The sequence below is a fragment of the Nycticebus coucang genome, chromosome 21 (assembly GCF_027406575.1).
Source record: "Nycticebus coucang isolate mNycCou1 chromosome 21, mNycCou1.pri, whole genome shotgun sequence".
Taxonomy (NCBI): Eukaryota; Metazoa; Chordata; class Mammalia; order Primates; family Lorisidae; genus Nycticebus; species Nycticebus coucang.
The window spans coordinates 48,241,387-48,254,542 of record NC_069800.1 but is presented as its reverse complement, the minus strand read 5'-3'; the positions used below and the strand labels follow the sequence as shown (position 1 = coordinate 48,254,542).

General features: G+C 43.8%; 1 protein-coding gene across 6 annotated transcripts in view; it reads left to right on the top strand.

The window, feature by feature from the left end:
- CHD6 (chromodomain helicase DNA binding protein 6) overlaps window positions 1–13,156 on the top strand; it is a 213,623-nt gene that overhangs the window by 96,393 nt on the left and 104,074 nt on the right. For 5 of the 6 annotated variants that reach the window (XM_053573515.1, XM_053573513.1, XM_053573512.1 and 2 more), the window contains 2 exons: window positions 1,896–2,043; window positions 4,472–4,621. In XM_053573515.1, coding sequence (XP_053429490.1) covers window positions 1,896–2,043; window positions 4,472–4,621 — 298 coding nt within the window. Of the gene's footprint in view, window positions 1–1,895; window positions 2,044–4,471; window positions 4,622–5,545; window positions 5,582–13,156 lie in introns of those variants that run through there. The other variant, XM_053573517.1, reaches the window with a different exon arrangement.

Sequence of the window (13,156 nt, the reverse complement as noted above, 5' to 3'; positions counted from 1 at the left end):
TGTTAGGTCTTTCCTCTTCCCCCATATTCTGTCACTTGCCACAGTTTCTTGGCTCTCCTGACTCAGGGCCTTCCAAGGCATTTTCACTCTTGCATTCTTGCTGGTTGTTCCCACCTTAGGCCTTTAGTCTCTCTGCCTTCGACTTGCCATCGTGGTCCTCTTCCCTCAGAATGATGTCTGAACTCTAGCCCTGATATACCCTTGATTATTCTTTTCAGCTTCATTATGTAGTGCTTCTGTTCATTTGCCCTGTCAACCGGCCACACAACTATCTCCTACTAAATGGATCCACTGTTCCATTTTCCAAGACTGTCATGGTTATTAAGAGCACAGATTCTGCCTGGGTTCAAATCCTATTTCCACCATTTGGAATTTGTAACTTAACCTTACAGTGTGCTTCAGATTCCACACAATAAAATGAGAATAAGAATACTGTCTGCCTTATAGGGTTGTTATGAGGCATAAAGGAGATACTCCATGTAAAGGACTTAGAACTGTGTTTACATGTAGAAAGTGTTATACTATGTGTAAGTATTAACTGCAGTCGTTATTACTACTTACTATTACCATCTGATGTTTTATCAAAATTCTACATATATGGTGGCACCCATAGCTCAGTGGGTAGGGCACCAGCCACATACACCAAAGCTGGCGGGTTCGAATCTGGCCTGGGCCAGCTAAACAACAACGACAACTGCAACAACAACAAAAATAGCCGGGTGTTGTGGCGGGTGCCTGTAGTCCCAGCTAGATAGCTGGGAGGCTGAGGAAAGAGAATTGTTTAAGCCCAAGAGTTTGAGGTTGTTGTGAGCTGTGACACCACGGCACTCTGCCCAGGGCCATAGCTTGAGACTGTCTCAAAAAACAAGCAAAAAAATTCTATGTATATCTCTGCTCAAATGTGCGTTCTTAAATCTTCCCAACCACAATTAATCTTACCTAGCCATTAATGCATCTATTCCATTACCTAAAAGAACTTTTTAAGACTCTCTTAAATATTTATTATTTACCATGTATGAGACATAAGACTATTCACTCTGAGGAATACAAAACTTAGTCAAGTACATACTGCCCTGTAGGAACTTAGAGTCTGGTAGGAGCCATCAAAGAGTTGTAAAATACTAATTCAGCAAGTGATGACTGAGCAACTGCCTGGGATTCAGGAACTGTATATAATTACATGGGTTCTGACTGTGGTGTCATGGTTAATGATTGAATTTTGGTGAAAGATCCGAGTTTGGGGTAGCTTAAACAAAGCATGATTAAAGTGCTTTGGGAGATTTTACCAGCTAAGAAAGACTTCTTTAGAGAAAATGTTGCCAGCTTAGCAGGGATTGCAGGATGGATGGCCTTTGCCTGTCTCTGCCCCTTTGAGGAAGCGTCCATGTACTGCCTTGGGCTGTGGACTGCAGGATTTTCATAATTGTAAGCCCCTCGATGTTTCCTTCAGTTTTTAGCTCCTAGTACTTACTCCACATCCAGCACATACTCACTAGGGGATGATGACAGATTAGGGAGATGTCTTTTCCTGTGAAACTTAAAAGGGAGATGAGATGTAATTTGATAATTCTTAGTATCTAGGAAACACTGAACTTCCCAGAGAAGACATTTGTATAAAGTAAAAGTGAGGCTTTGGGAGATGTTCATATTATGTCCTACACATTAGTCATAGCCATCGTAGTCATGATAGCATAAGAAAGTGAATTTGGCCTCAGTCCATATAGATAATTCTTCCCATTTTTCTGTATATTTCTGGGAAGAAACTCTCAGAGATTCTCCATTAAGGCCTGCCCTGGTCCTAGAATTCCAGAGTGTGATTTCGTGATTTTGATCACATAGGAAATCTTAGTTTTAAGCACTGCCCAACAGTTTTAATTCTGAATTTCTCCTTGTAGCAAGGAGCAAGGACCAACCCCAGTGGAGAAAAAGAAGAAAGGAAAAAGGAAAAGTGAAACTACAGTGGAGAGTTTAGAGCTGGATCAGGGTCTGCCGAACGCATCCCTGCGGAGTCCTGAGGAGTCCACTGAGTCTGCAGACAGCCAGGTACAGCTGTGACTGGGAGGCCTGGTGGAGGTTAGGGCTGCTAGATGGGGTCCATGCCTGACTCTAACATACTGCCTAGACCTGGGCTTTTACTGTTTTGGCGGGTGAGTGGGTAGACGATAGTTTTTTTCCCTAGCCTGAGCCTTGTACTACTATTTCAGTTTTTTAGTGCCGTTAGTTTTCTTCTTGGAAATTGGTGTGGTGTTGGGCTGCAGACTGAATTGATATGGAAAATGAAGTTGTAGCCAAGCTGGGTAAGGCTCAGGAGCCTGTTTGCCATGTACTCAGAAGGCGAGGCCAGTCTGCACAAGGACATTTTTATAATCGCAGATGCTGGAAAAGTCAGAGATATAGTTATTATGCCAAAAAGTAAGGAAGATTTGGCCAAGCATGGAAATAACGAATTGCCCATCTAAGTCAGATTCCTAAAAAAGTTATAAAATATTAATTCATGCCAAAGTATGCCTATAACATTGTTAGGATTTTCTTTCTGAGTTGAGGCAACCTCTCTTAGATGTGAAGTCTAATATTTTAAAGTGCTCTCTTTACTTTGATATCCATACCAATTTATCTGAGCCATGCTTTGCAAGGAGACCATTTAGAATAAGAGCTATTTACTACAACTTCCTGAACCATCTGGACCCTCACAGGTTTCTCAATGATCTTCACCATAGGAAGCTGTTAACTCATAATGTCGTAGTATTAATGAGCAGTATTATATCGTGTCAAAGCAGAGACCCCTCGTTGCCTACAAACTGGGGCCAGTGGTGATTAGGTAGCCAGATTGGCGGAGGAGCAAGCACATTGAGTTGATGAGATTTGGCAGGATGGTGGTCTGTGTGTGGGATTGGAGGATAGGTTTTCATGCAGAATCCCTCATGTAAAGTTGGATGCCACAGAGCTGACATAGTGAAGAAGTGATGAGAACACAGGTAGACGTCCAGGAGATACCTTTCAGAAGGAAAGGGAGTTGGAGTTTGCTTTTGTTTCTGTTTTTTAAGTTTAAATATTTGAGAGTGAGCTAGTTGGTAAAGGGTTTCCTGCCTGGATATGATGGACATGTAGAGAGGAATTTCCTCTGTTGGAGGAAAGCCACTGGGCAGCAGCTTTGTTGTTGAATGTTGTTTCTCTAAAGATGCGAGCTAGATGCGTCACCGTCTAGGTGACTCATGCACTCGCTTTGTCATGCATGAGATGTCCTCCTGCATTTCAAGAAGTGTGAGGAGGCGGCGCCTGTGGCTCAGTCAGTAAGGCGCCGGCCCCATATGCCGAGGGTGGCGGGTTCAAACCCAGCCCCGGCCAAACTGCAACCAAAAAAAAAAAAATAGCCAGGCGTTGTGGCGGGCGCCTGTAGTCCCAGCTACTCGGGAGGCTAAGGCAAGAGAATCGCTTAAGCCCAGGAGTTGGAGGTTGCTGTGAGCTGTGTGAGGCCACGGCACTCTACCGAGGGCAGTAAAGTGAGACTCTGTCTCTACAAAAAAAAAAAAAAAGAAGTGTGAGGAGATGATCAAAGTAAGTCCTAATAAAAGTGGTATTAGTTTTTCAAACTGCATTTTTAGAAATACATGGTAAATATGATGAATGAGAAATAAATTAAAAACTATCATCATTGTCTTTGTCGTAAAATCTGAGCTTCTAGCTAATGCCACAGGGACCTCAAAGATGATGGAGTTCACCTCCCGTCCCTGTTGTATTGGAGTAGCAGCAACCCCAGAAAGGAGGAACAAAGTTCCCACCAGGATGACCAGGACACATCGCACTGGACTCTGAGACTACACTTCTGTTCAGGGGCTCATAGCAATTTGGAGATTGGGCTTTTATTCTCTTACTCACTGTGCTAGATCCCATTTTACGTGAACTTAGTCCTTAAAAGTGTTATGTTTGAATGGAAAAAAAAAATCCAATGTAGTCCATTACTATGAAGCCAATTTATAATCACTCATGCTGTCATATGAAAGATGAATCATAACTATAGCCCAGGATGAAGAAGAGAAGGGGAGAGTGATGGGAGGGGAGGAGGGTGGTTTGCAGAGTTAATGGTGGGAGCATATTGCAAGTGTACAAGTCAAATCTATCGAGTATAGAACACAAGTGTCTTAACACTGTGATCAAGTAAATGAGGTGAAAGCTATGTTAATTAGTTGGTTGTAAGCACTCTGATTTGTACAAATAATCAACACATTGACTCCCACAAAGGCATAAATGTATTCATGAACTATGTATATATGACTTAATAAAAGGAAAAAAAAAAGAAGAATCACTCACAATTCACCACATTACCAAAAAAAAGAGTTATGTTTGAGAAAGATTTCTTTTGTAAGGTAAGAAAGCTCTCCTTGGCATGTGAGTAAATGTAGATGAGGGTATTGTGTAAGTTTTTGCCTTTTCAACTCACAGAGCTTCTCTGATGGGTGCCTTTGCCCTGCAGAAACGACGCTCAGGACGGCAAGTGAAGCGCAGAAAATACAACGAGGACCTGGACTTCAAAGTGGTCGACGATGATGGGGAAACAATCGCTGTTCTTGGCGCTGGGCGAACATCTGCACTCTCAGCGTCCACACTGGCTTGGCAGGCAGAGGTACGGCCTTCGTGTAAGGGGGGCCTTGGAGGGGCAGAACATCTGCACTCTCAACGTCCACACTGGCTTGGCAGGCAGAGGTACGGCCTTCGTGTAAGGGGGGCCTTGGAGGGGCAGAACATCTGCACTCTCAGCGTCCACACTGGCTTGGCAGGCAGAGGTATGGCCTTCGTGTACGAGTGGACCTTGGAGGGGCAGAACATCTGCACTCTCAGCGTCCACACTGGCTTGGCAGGCAGAGGTACGGTCTTCGTGTAAGGGGGGCCTTGGAGGGGCAGAACATCTGCACTCTCAGCATCTACACTGGCTTGGCAAGCAGAGGTACGGCCTTCGTGTAAGGTGGGCCTTGGAGGGGCAGAACATCTGCACTCTCAGCGTCCACACTGGCTTGGCAGGCAGAGGTACGGCCTTCGTGTAAGGTGGGCCTTGGAGGGGCAGAACATCTGCACTCTCAGCATCTACACTGGCTTGGCAAGCAGAGGTACGGCCTTCGTGTAAGGTGGGCCTTGGAGGGGCAGAACATCTGCACTCTCAGCGTCCACACTGGCTTGGCAGGCAGAGGTACGGCCTTCGTGTAAGGTGGGCCTTGGAGGGGCAGAACATCTGCACTCTCAGCGTCCACACTGGCTTGGCAGGCAGAGGTACGGCCTTCGTGTAAGGTGGGCCTTGGGGGGCAGAACATCTGCACTTTCAGCGTCCACACTGGCTTGGCAGGCAGAGGTACGGCCTTCGCGTAAGGGGGACCTTGGAGGGGCAGAACATCTGCACTCTCAGCGTCCACACTGGCTTGGCAGGCAGAGGTACGGCCTTCGTGTTAGGTGGGCCTTGGAGGGGCAGAACATCTGCACTCTCAGCGTCCACACTGGCTTGGCAGGCAGAGGTACGGCCTTTGTGTAAGGTGGCCCTTGGAGGGACATGACATCTGCACTCTCAGCGTCCACACTGGCTTGGCAGGCAGAGGTACGGCCTTCGCGTAAGGGGGACCTTGGAGGGGCAGTCCTTTTCACCTAGTTGACAGAGTTGTTTGATAGCTCTTTGCCAGAGGTATTTTTAACTGCTGTTTGCTATGACTGCCTTGCCTTTCTGACAGCAGTTCTCAATCTGTGGGTTGCGACCCCTTTTTAACAATGAAAATACATTGTGGCATTAGGAAGGTTGAGAACCACTGCTTTAGAATAACATGCAGACTCCTTACTGTGCTCATCAGAACCCTCTATGATCACATTCTCTATTTCACCAACTTTTTTTTTTAGATAAACAGTTTTTCCTTATTTCTCATTATGCTCCAGTCAGAAGACCAGCCATCTTTAATGCCTTGAACTAATAGTTCTTCCCCACCTACAGGCCTTTGCCTGTATTATCCCTTCTGCTTGGAATGCTTTACATGACTTGTTTACCATTATTTAAGATTTACCTAAAGTGGTATCTTCTTAGAAAGGTCTTTCCTGATTCTTTTATCTAAAATAGGTCCCTTGCCCCTTATCCTCAGTATTCTCTGTTTTTTCATAGCACTTAACACAACTTGTCTCTCTTGTTAGAATGTAAAAGTCTTCTATGTAGTAAGTAGTTGTTCAGTGAGATCAAATGAGCTAGTACTTAGAATTTCGGAGCCTTGGTTCAGCAAATGTGTGTTGAGAGTCTAGAACAGCGGTTCTTAATCTGTGGGTCGTGACCCCTTTGGGGGTCGAACGACCCTTCCACAGGGTTTGCCTAAATACATCCTGCATATCAGATATTTACATTACAATTCATAACAGTAGCAAAATTACAGCTATGAAGTAGCAAGGAAAATAATTTTATGGTTGTGAGTCACCATAACATGAGGAACTATATTAAAAGGTCGCAGCATTAGGAAGGTTGAGAACAACTGGTCCAGAAATATGTGCTGGGTGCAGTGGCTACCCAGGAGGAGGAGTAGACAGGAGAGGAGTGGTCAAGGGCACAGGAAGACAAGGACATAGGAGGACCATTTCCAACTTGAACTAAAGCCCCAGGACCTGAATGGCACTGCAGACTGTGATATGACAAATGAATGAGCTTGGCTGGATGCTGGGTGTGATGAGCGGGGTGGAGGGAGATGAGGGCTGAGCAGGAGCAGTCAGAGTATGCAGGACCTTGGACATCACCAGAGGTATTTGGTCTGTATTACACAGACTGGACAAGGGGTAGGAGGCATTGGTGGGGTCAAGCAGAGAAGCAAGATGGCTATGTTTGCATTTTAGCAATTTCCATTGGCAGCAGTGTCAAAGGAATTGATACTGAGTTCTAGTGTTAGGATTTGATACACAGGAACTAGAAAGGAGAAGGGTTAAATGTTGAAAAGGAAGAGTTCTGCGCCAAGGAGCTTACAGAGAATAAATGAAAAGAGAAGTAGCAGGCTGTGCATGTAGGAGGGACATTGCCAGCAGCACATTCGGGGACACAGGCTGTCTGTTGTTACGAAGTCGCTGTCGCTGCCTTGGCGGAATTCATGCTCTGGGTAGAGTGGTAGCAGCACAAATACCTGTCATTCTTCCTGGGTGCTAGTGTGTCTTACGGAAGCTGATAAAGCTTTATCTTCCTCAACCACCTTGCCTCTAACTTAAAGCATTTTCATAGAATTTCACAAGTCCTTTCACTCTGTCTTCACATGGAAAACAGCAAGGAGTGGGTGTTATTCTGACTACTAAACAGTCAAGAAACTGAGGCACAGACTGATCCAGGTCAGAGTTAGATAGCAGCAGTTAATCAGTGACTAGCATTTAAGAGTGGATTTCATAAGCCCGGTGAGGCGGCTCACGCTGTAATCCCAGCGCTCCGGAGGCCAAGGCGGGTGGAGCTCAGGATCCTGAGAAAGAGCACAACCCTGTCCCTAAAAACAGCCAAGTACTGTGGTGGCACCTGTAGTCCCAACTACTTGGGAGACGGAAGCTAGAGGATCACTTGAGACCAAGAGTTTGAGGTTGCTGTGAGCTATGCCACCATGGGCACTTTACCAAGGGCAACAAAATGAGACTTTGTCTCAAAAAAAGAAAAAGAGTTGATTTCATGTCTCTGCAGAGGGTTATCCAACTAGCAAATATAATATTTAATAGGAATAATAATTTGACATTGTCATTGCAGTAATTTTTAAGTAAATAATTAAAAATTACTCTTGTAAGACTGTTGTGAGGTCATAGGATTGTGTTGCTTTATAATGGGTTTTCCTTCCTTGGGGATTTTATGTTGGTTTGGTAGGTAAAGCACTATAAGGGACTTTATTTTCTCGTAGCAGCCATTTAGCCCAAGTCATTAACCATATTTCAGTGTTGTCATGACTTCTCCCCTGGCACCTGAAAGGCAGTGGTAGCAGATCTGACACACACAATTCAGGAAACATTTTTATGTTATCAAGACTCTTACTTTCTTCTACGGGTACAGCAAACAAAAGGTTCATATTTTGCATTAGTTATGCCTCAAAAAATTTTACCAGTCTTTTAAGCAAGAAAGAGCTGGTATGTGGTTTTGGCTTTGATGTTCAGAGAGGCTCCCCATGGATCTGGCCTCCACGCCAAATGCTGCAGTAGCATGCGGAACAGACCAGACAGCCAGGGGGAGACTGGAGAAGGCAGCTGACCAAGCAGTTTCAAATCAGTGCTCCACACAGCCCTAGTTTCTGGAGAACCAGAACAGGTCCACTTGCCACTGTTTGACATACTGAGCTTCCTTTTGAAGGTTGAACAGAGAGTTCCCAGGCTCGTGCAAAGCTTGAAAGCCATGGATTTTAGGCATCAAGTGGCACAGAAAGTCATTGAGGAAGATGAGGCTTCTTCTTAGGTCCTTCTCCCAGGTCCCTTTGGGTGAGTATCTGCCTGCTTGCTAGCTTTAGCTCAGGGCAGAGAAGGGAACAGAGTCTGTACCAGAAGGGCCCACTCCCTCCTCTACAGATCTGGACAGAGTCTTGTGAGCATGCTCAGCCTGCTTCTGTAACTGCTGGGCCTTGTTCCAGACTCAGATACCAGCCTCAGCTTTGGTTATGGAGTGGGGAGTTGCTAAAAACATCTTTACTCAGGATTCATAGTAGCTTAAGACTGGCATACTATCACAACCCCACTTTGCAATCCAGAACACAGTCCCAAGACCCCCGACCTGGGTATGGGACTCAGGGCCTGGAAATGTTTCCATCCTAACTGTGACTCTTTGCTTTCTTATTCTTTGTCAAGCTGATGGTGCCTGGACAGAAGTTCTGTAGTATATTTACAACCATGTAGACTCACAAGTCTGTCTCAGTTTTTGCCTACTACAATTTGGGCGACTTGTGTGATTTTGCCTTTCGAAACAAAATGACTTAATTTATTTACTTATCTTTTAATTCATTTATTCCCCTGAAGGGGTACCCCATTCTTGGAGGTACTGCAATATCAGGTTGATGCATGCAGTAGATGGAATAAGCTCCTATTCCGTCTCCCTGCTCCAGAAGGCCAAGAAGCAGTGACAGAAGGACTTTGGTGTGAATGAGGCTTCCGCACGCGGTCCTCCCCGTCCCTCTGTGGGCCTTGCACATTGTACCTTCTTTGTCAGGCCTTTTCCTCTGCCTGGCAAGCTGACCACAGTTGTTTTCTCCTCGGGGAAGTGCCCTGCCCCCCTGAGCTAGTGATAAGTGCCCTCCTCTGTGCTCCTGTAGCACTCGGCTGTGTTTAACTCCAAGTTTAACTGTCATTGTCCTTTGAACACTTGCCATGAGCTACTTTAGGGTGGAGTTTTTATCTTTTTTCCCAATGTATCTCTCTGGCATGAAAGTGTTTTAACAAAGTAAAACTTACATTAACTCCCAGGAACCATTTTGAGGAAGACGCACTGTTCTTCTGTTTGGTACCGTTAGTTACTGTTGTTATATTTGTTATTCCCAAAGTCAAGAGTTAGCTGGAACCCTGGCACCACTTACTCATAGACTATGACTGTTCTGATTTTCGTTGTCTCTGCTATAATGTTTTATCACTCTTAATTTTTCCCTTACTCAGATTCTAAGGTTTTTCAAAACAGTCATCACTTTTTTTCTTTTCCTTTCCCTTTTTTTTTAAATTGGAGTCTGGGTCTCTGTTGCCCCAGCTAGAATATAGTGGTGTCGTATCATAGCTTACTGAAACCTCAAAGCCCTGGGTTCAAGCAGTCCTCATCCTCCAGAGGAGCTGGGATCATAGGCACAACACTGTCATGCCCGGCTAATTTTTCTGTTGCTTTTTTTTTTGTTTAAATAGAAATGTGGGGTTCTCACTCTTGCTCTGATTGGTCTCAAACTCCTGAGCTCAAGTAATCCTCCTGCCTTGGCCTTCCTGAGTGCTGTGATTTTAGGCATGAACCACTGAGCCCTAGTTGCTGCCAAGTCGTACCCTCACTTTTTAATTTGTCATAATTTCCATGTAGCATAGGAAAAGCATTGTTTCTGTTGAGTAGTAGCTTACATAAAGACTTGTACTTAGTTGCATTTGTCATATTTATTTCATGAGTGAGTAAATATATTTAAAACCCATAATGTAGACAGGTATGATTTTTTTAACTCCTGTAGTAGAAATATGAGAAACTGATATTTTTCTTTTATCGCAGGCTCTTGTTATTTCCATCTCTTTTTACTGGTATTTTTTTCCCACTGGCATTGACCATTTCTCACTCTAAGCAGGCTTCTCAACCTGCAGACAGAACCCTTTTTCCAGGCTCCTGGCTGCTCTTCGGCGTTGCTGTAGCTTCACATCGGCTTGTGTGACTCAGTGCAGGGGCGTTGCTGGGGCCCTTCATCATTAGCCTCTGATCTGCTTGGCCTGGGAGGATGGTTTCTTGAGTCTTCCCATTTCTTCATTGGGTACGGCGACCTGTTACCACACTGTGTTCTTCAGGTTCTTTCCTATATTCACTTCCCCTTGGTTCCTGCTGCCACCCGCTGTGCTGAGGCCAGTGTTCAGTTTATCACAGACACACTTTGGTAGCTCCTGCTACAGGTCTCTGTGCTCTCTAATCCAATACCAGACGAATTTCCCAACAAAATTGCTGGTATATCTCCGTTTCCTGCTCAAGAATTTGAGTTGGTTGCTTCTTTACTACTTCTACTGTATTAGATCAAAATTCTTGTCTGTTTAAAAAAAAAAAAATGTGGCCGCACTCCTTGCATTTACCCTCATCTGCCTCCACTGCTCGTCCGTGTGATGCTTCACTCTCGCAGGACAGGCTGCCTCGCGCTCCACAGACACATGAGGCTCCCAGAGTGTTGTTGCTTCATCCCCTGGGCTCCTTTCTCCTGTCCTTCCTCAATGCCATCCTCTTATGAGTCACCATTCTTTGGGGCCCAACTGAAACCTCGCTTACTCTGTGAAATCCAAGCTGTTTTCACTTTCTGAACTCTCGCTGGACTGTAGTTACTGTCATAACAATTACCTTTTACCTTTGGGCATTTCTAAGATAAGTGTGTTTATTTTGTCTTCCCTGAATGAGTGACGTCCCCTGGACACCAAGCATGGAGCTTGATGCTACTTTTTTGTGTCCTTTGGCATTCAGTGATTACTTGATGATTTGAAAAGTGATTGCCTCTTTCTAGACTTCCTCCAAAATAGAAATAAATGGGGTGGTTGATGAAGTTGGGGTGGATAGGGTTAAAAGTTTTTGAAGTTTTCCCTAAGAATAAAATTTTTAAATTATATAAAGCTCTGACATACAAGTGAATGAATTAAAATGGTCTTCTTTGAAGGATAATTTGAGGAAATTCCAAGCAGTTGGGAACAGATGGTTGTTATGGAAGTGTGTTTGGCAAGCAGATTTAGTTTATATCTGTGTGTATCTGTATACACTGAGTGTTTATACACACACGATCATACTTATGCACAATCTCTGTTTAGAAAAAAAAGAGAGACTTATTTTCCTTCCTACTTTGATGTGTGATTTGGGAATGCTGCTCCCTTTTCCATTTGTTAGGACGGAATGAACATCCGTTTTCAGTATTAGATGATCACTTTTTATTCTTTCGTGCTAGTGCTCACGCCCTCCTCTTTAACCAGTGACAAAAAATAAATTGAAATTTTATTTCAAACTTTTTCTACAATGAAGAGTGTTTAGCTCTCCCTCAACCCTTTAGTACTCAGAGTAAAGTGCTGTGCTTTCTTCATCTCTGTATTAAAGTTTCCTTGCATCTGGTCCTAGTAAAATACTCTGAATAGCTATCCAAGTCATTGCTTCAAAAATCATCTTTATTGAAATTGTGGCACATATAAACAATAGAATATTATATAGCCATAAAAAGGATGATATCTTGCCATTTGCAACAACATGGATGAACTGGAGAATATTAAGTGAAATAAGCCAATCACAGAAAGACAGATCTCACATGTTTTCACTCAGACGTGGGAGTTAAATACTGAAAACAGTTGATCTCATGAAGACAGTAGAATGATGGTTACCAAAGGCTGGGAAGGATAGTGGGGTGGGGGAGATTAAGTGGGAATGGTTAATGAGTACAGAAATGTAGTTAGATAGAATGAGCAGTACGTGGCAGCACAGTAAGGTGACTAAAATCAGCAGTGAGTTAGGATGTACTTTAACTAAAAAGTGGAATTAGAGTGTTCCTAACACTAAGTGTTAATAAATGCTCAAGGTGATGGATACCCCAGGTACTCCAATTTGATTAACATTGTGTGCCTGTGTTAAAACACCACCTATACCCTATAAATATATATCAATATTATATACCTATAATATTTTTTTGAGACATTTAAAAATAAACATTATTCTTTATGGTAGATAGGAATAAGAGAACATTTGAAGCAATCTGGTAAGGAAGAGAACATTGTTCCTTTAAGTGTGTGTGAATGCTTCTTTGCTAGTCTGGGGCACCCACTTAGGAGCAGGCAGGGAAAATAGCCAGCAGTGATGAGAGTCAGGGCCGGCCCACAGATCTAACTCATGTGTCACTTCACGTCTAAAGCTGCTTATAGTCACCCAGGTGCTCTGGCTTCTGGTTCCCATGATACTTTATACTATTATTTATACTACTATTACCATGTTCTATCGCAAAATCTCTTAACATTATTTATTGGTCACCTGCCAGAGACTATCAGGATGCTAGAGATAATACCAAGGAACAAGAGAGACAAAAATCTCTGCCCTCGTGGAGGGGGCTGCCACATACATACAGTCTTTCCCTCCACGTGTTGGCCACATTTTGTAGCTTACATGGGATGTAGCTTATCATGGGATGTAAGGTCGAAGTACTAAGGTCAGAACTTCCAAAGGATGCACATAAGTAAGAAGAGGCTGCTAATAAACCTAATAAATAAGAAGATTATGTAGTATGTCAGTGTCAATAAGTGCTATGGAAAAAGATAACCAGAATGAATTACATGCAGTCAGCTTTGGCCCAGACCTAGGACTATTCTGGGTTAAAGAGAAACCATCTGACTCTGGTGGTGACTAAATATACAAGGGTGGTTAAATGTTTGGAAGCTAAAGGAAGCCCCAGAGTAAGGGGATTTCTTCAATAGACTTTTGCTGAATTCTGGAGTATCGGAGGAAACTAGGAATTCAGCCAGAAGGCAG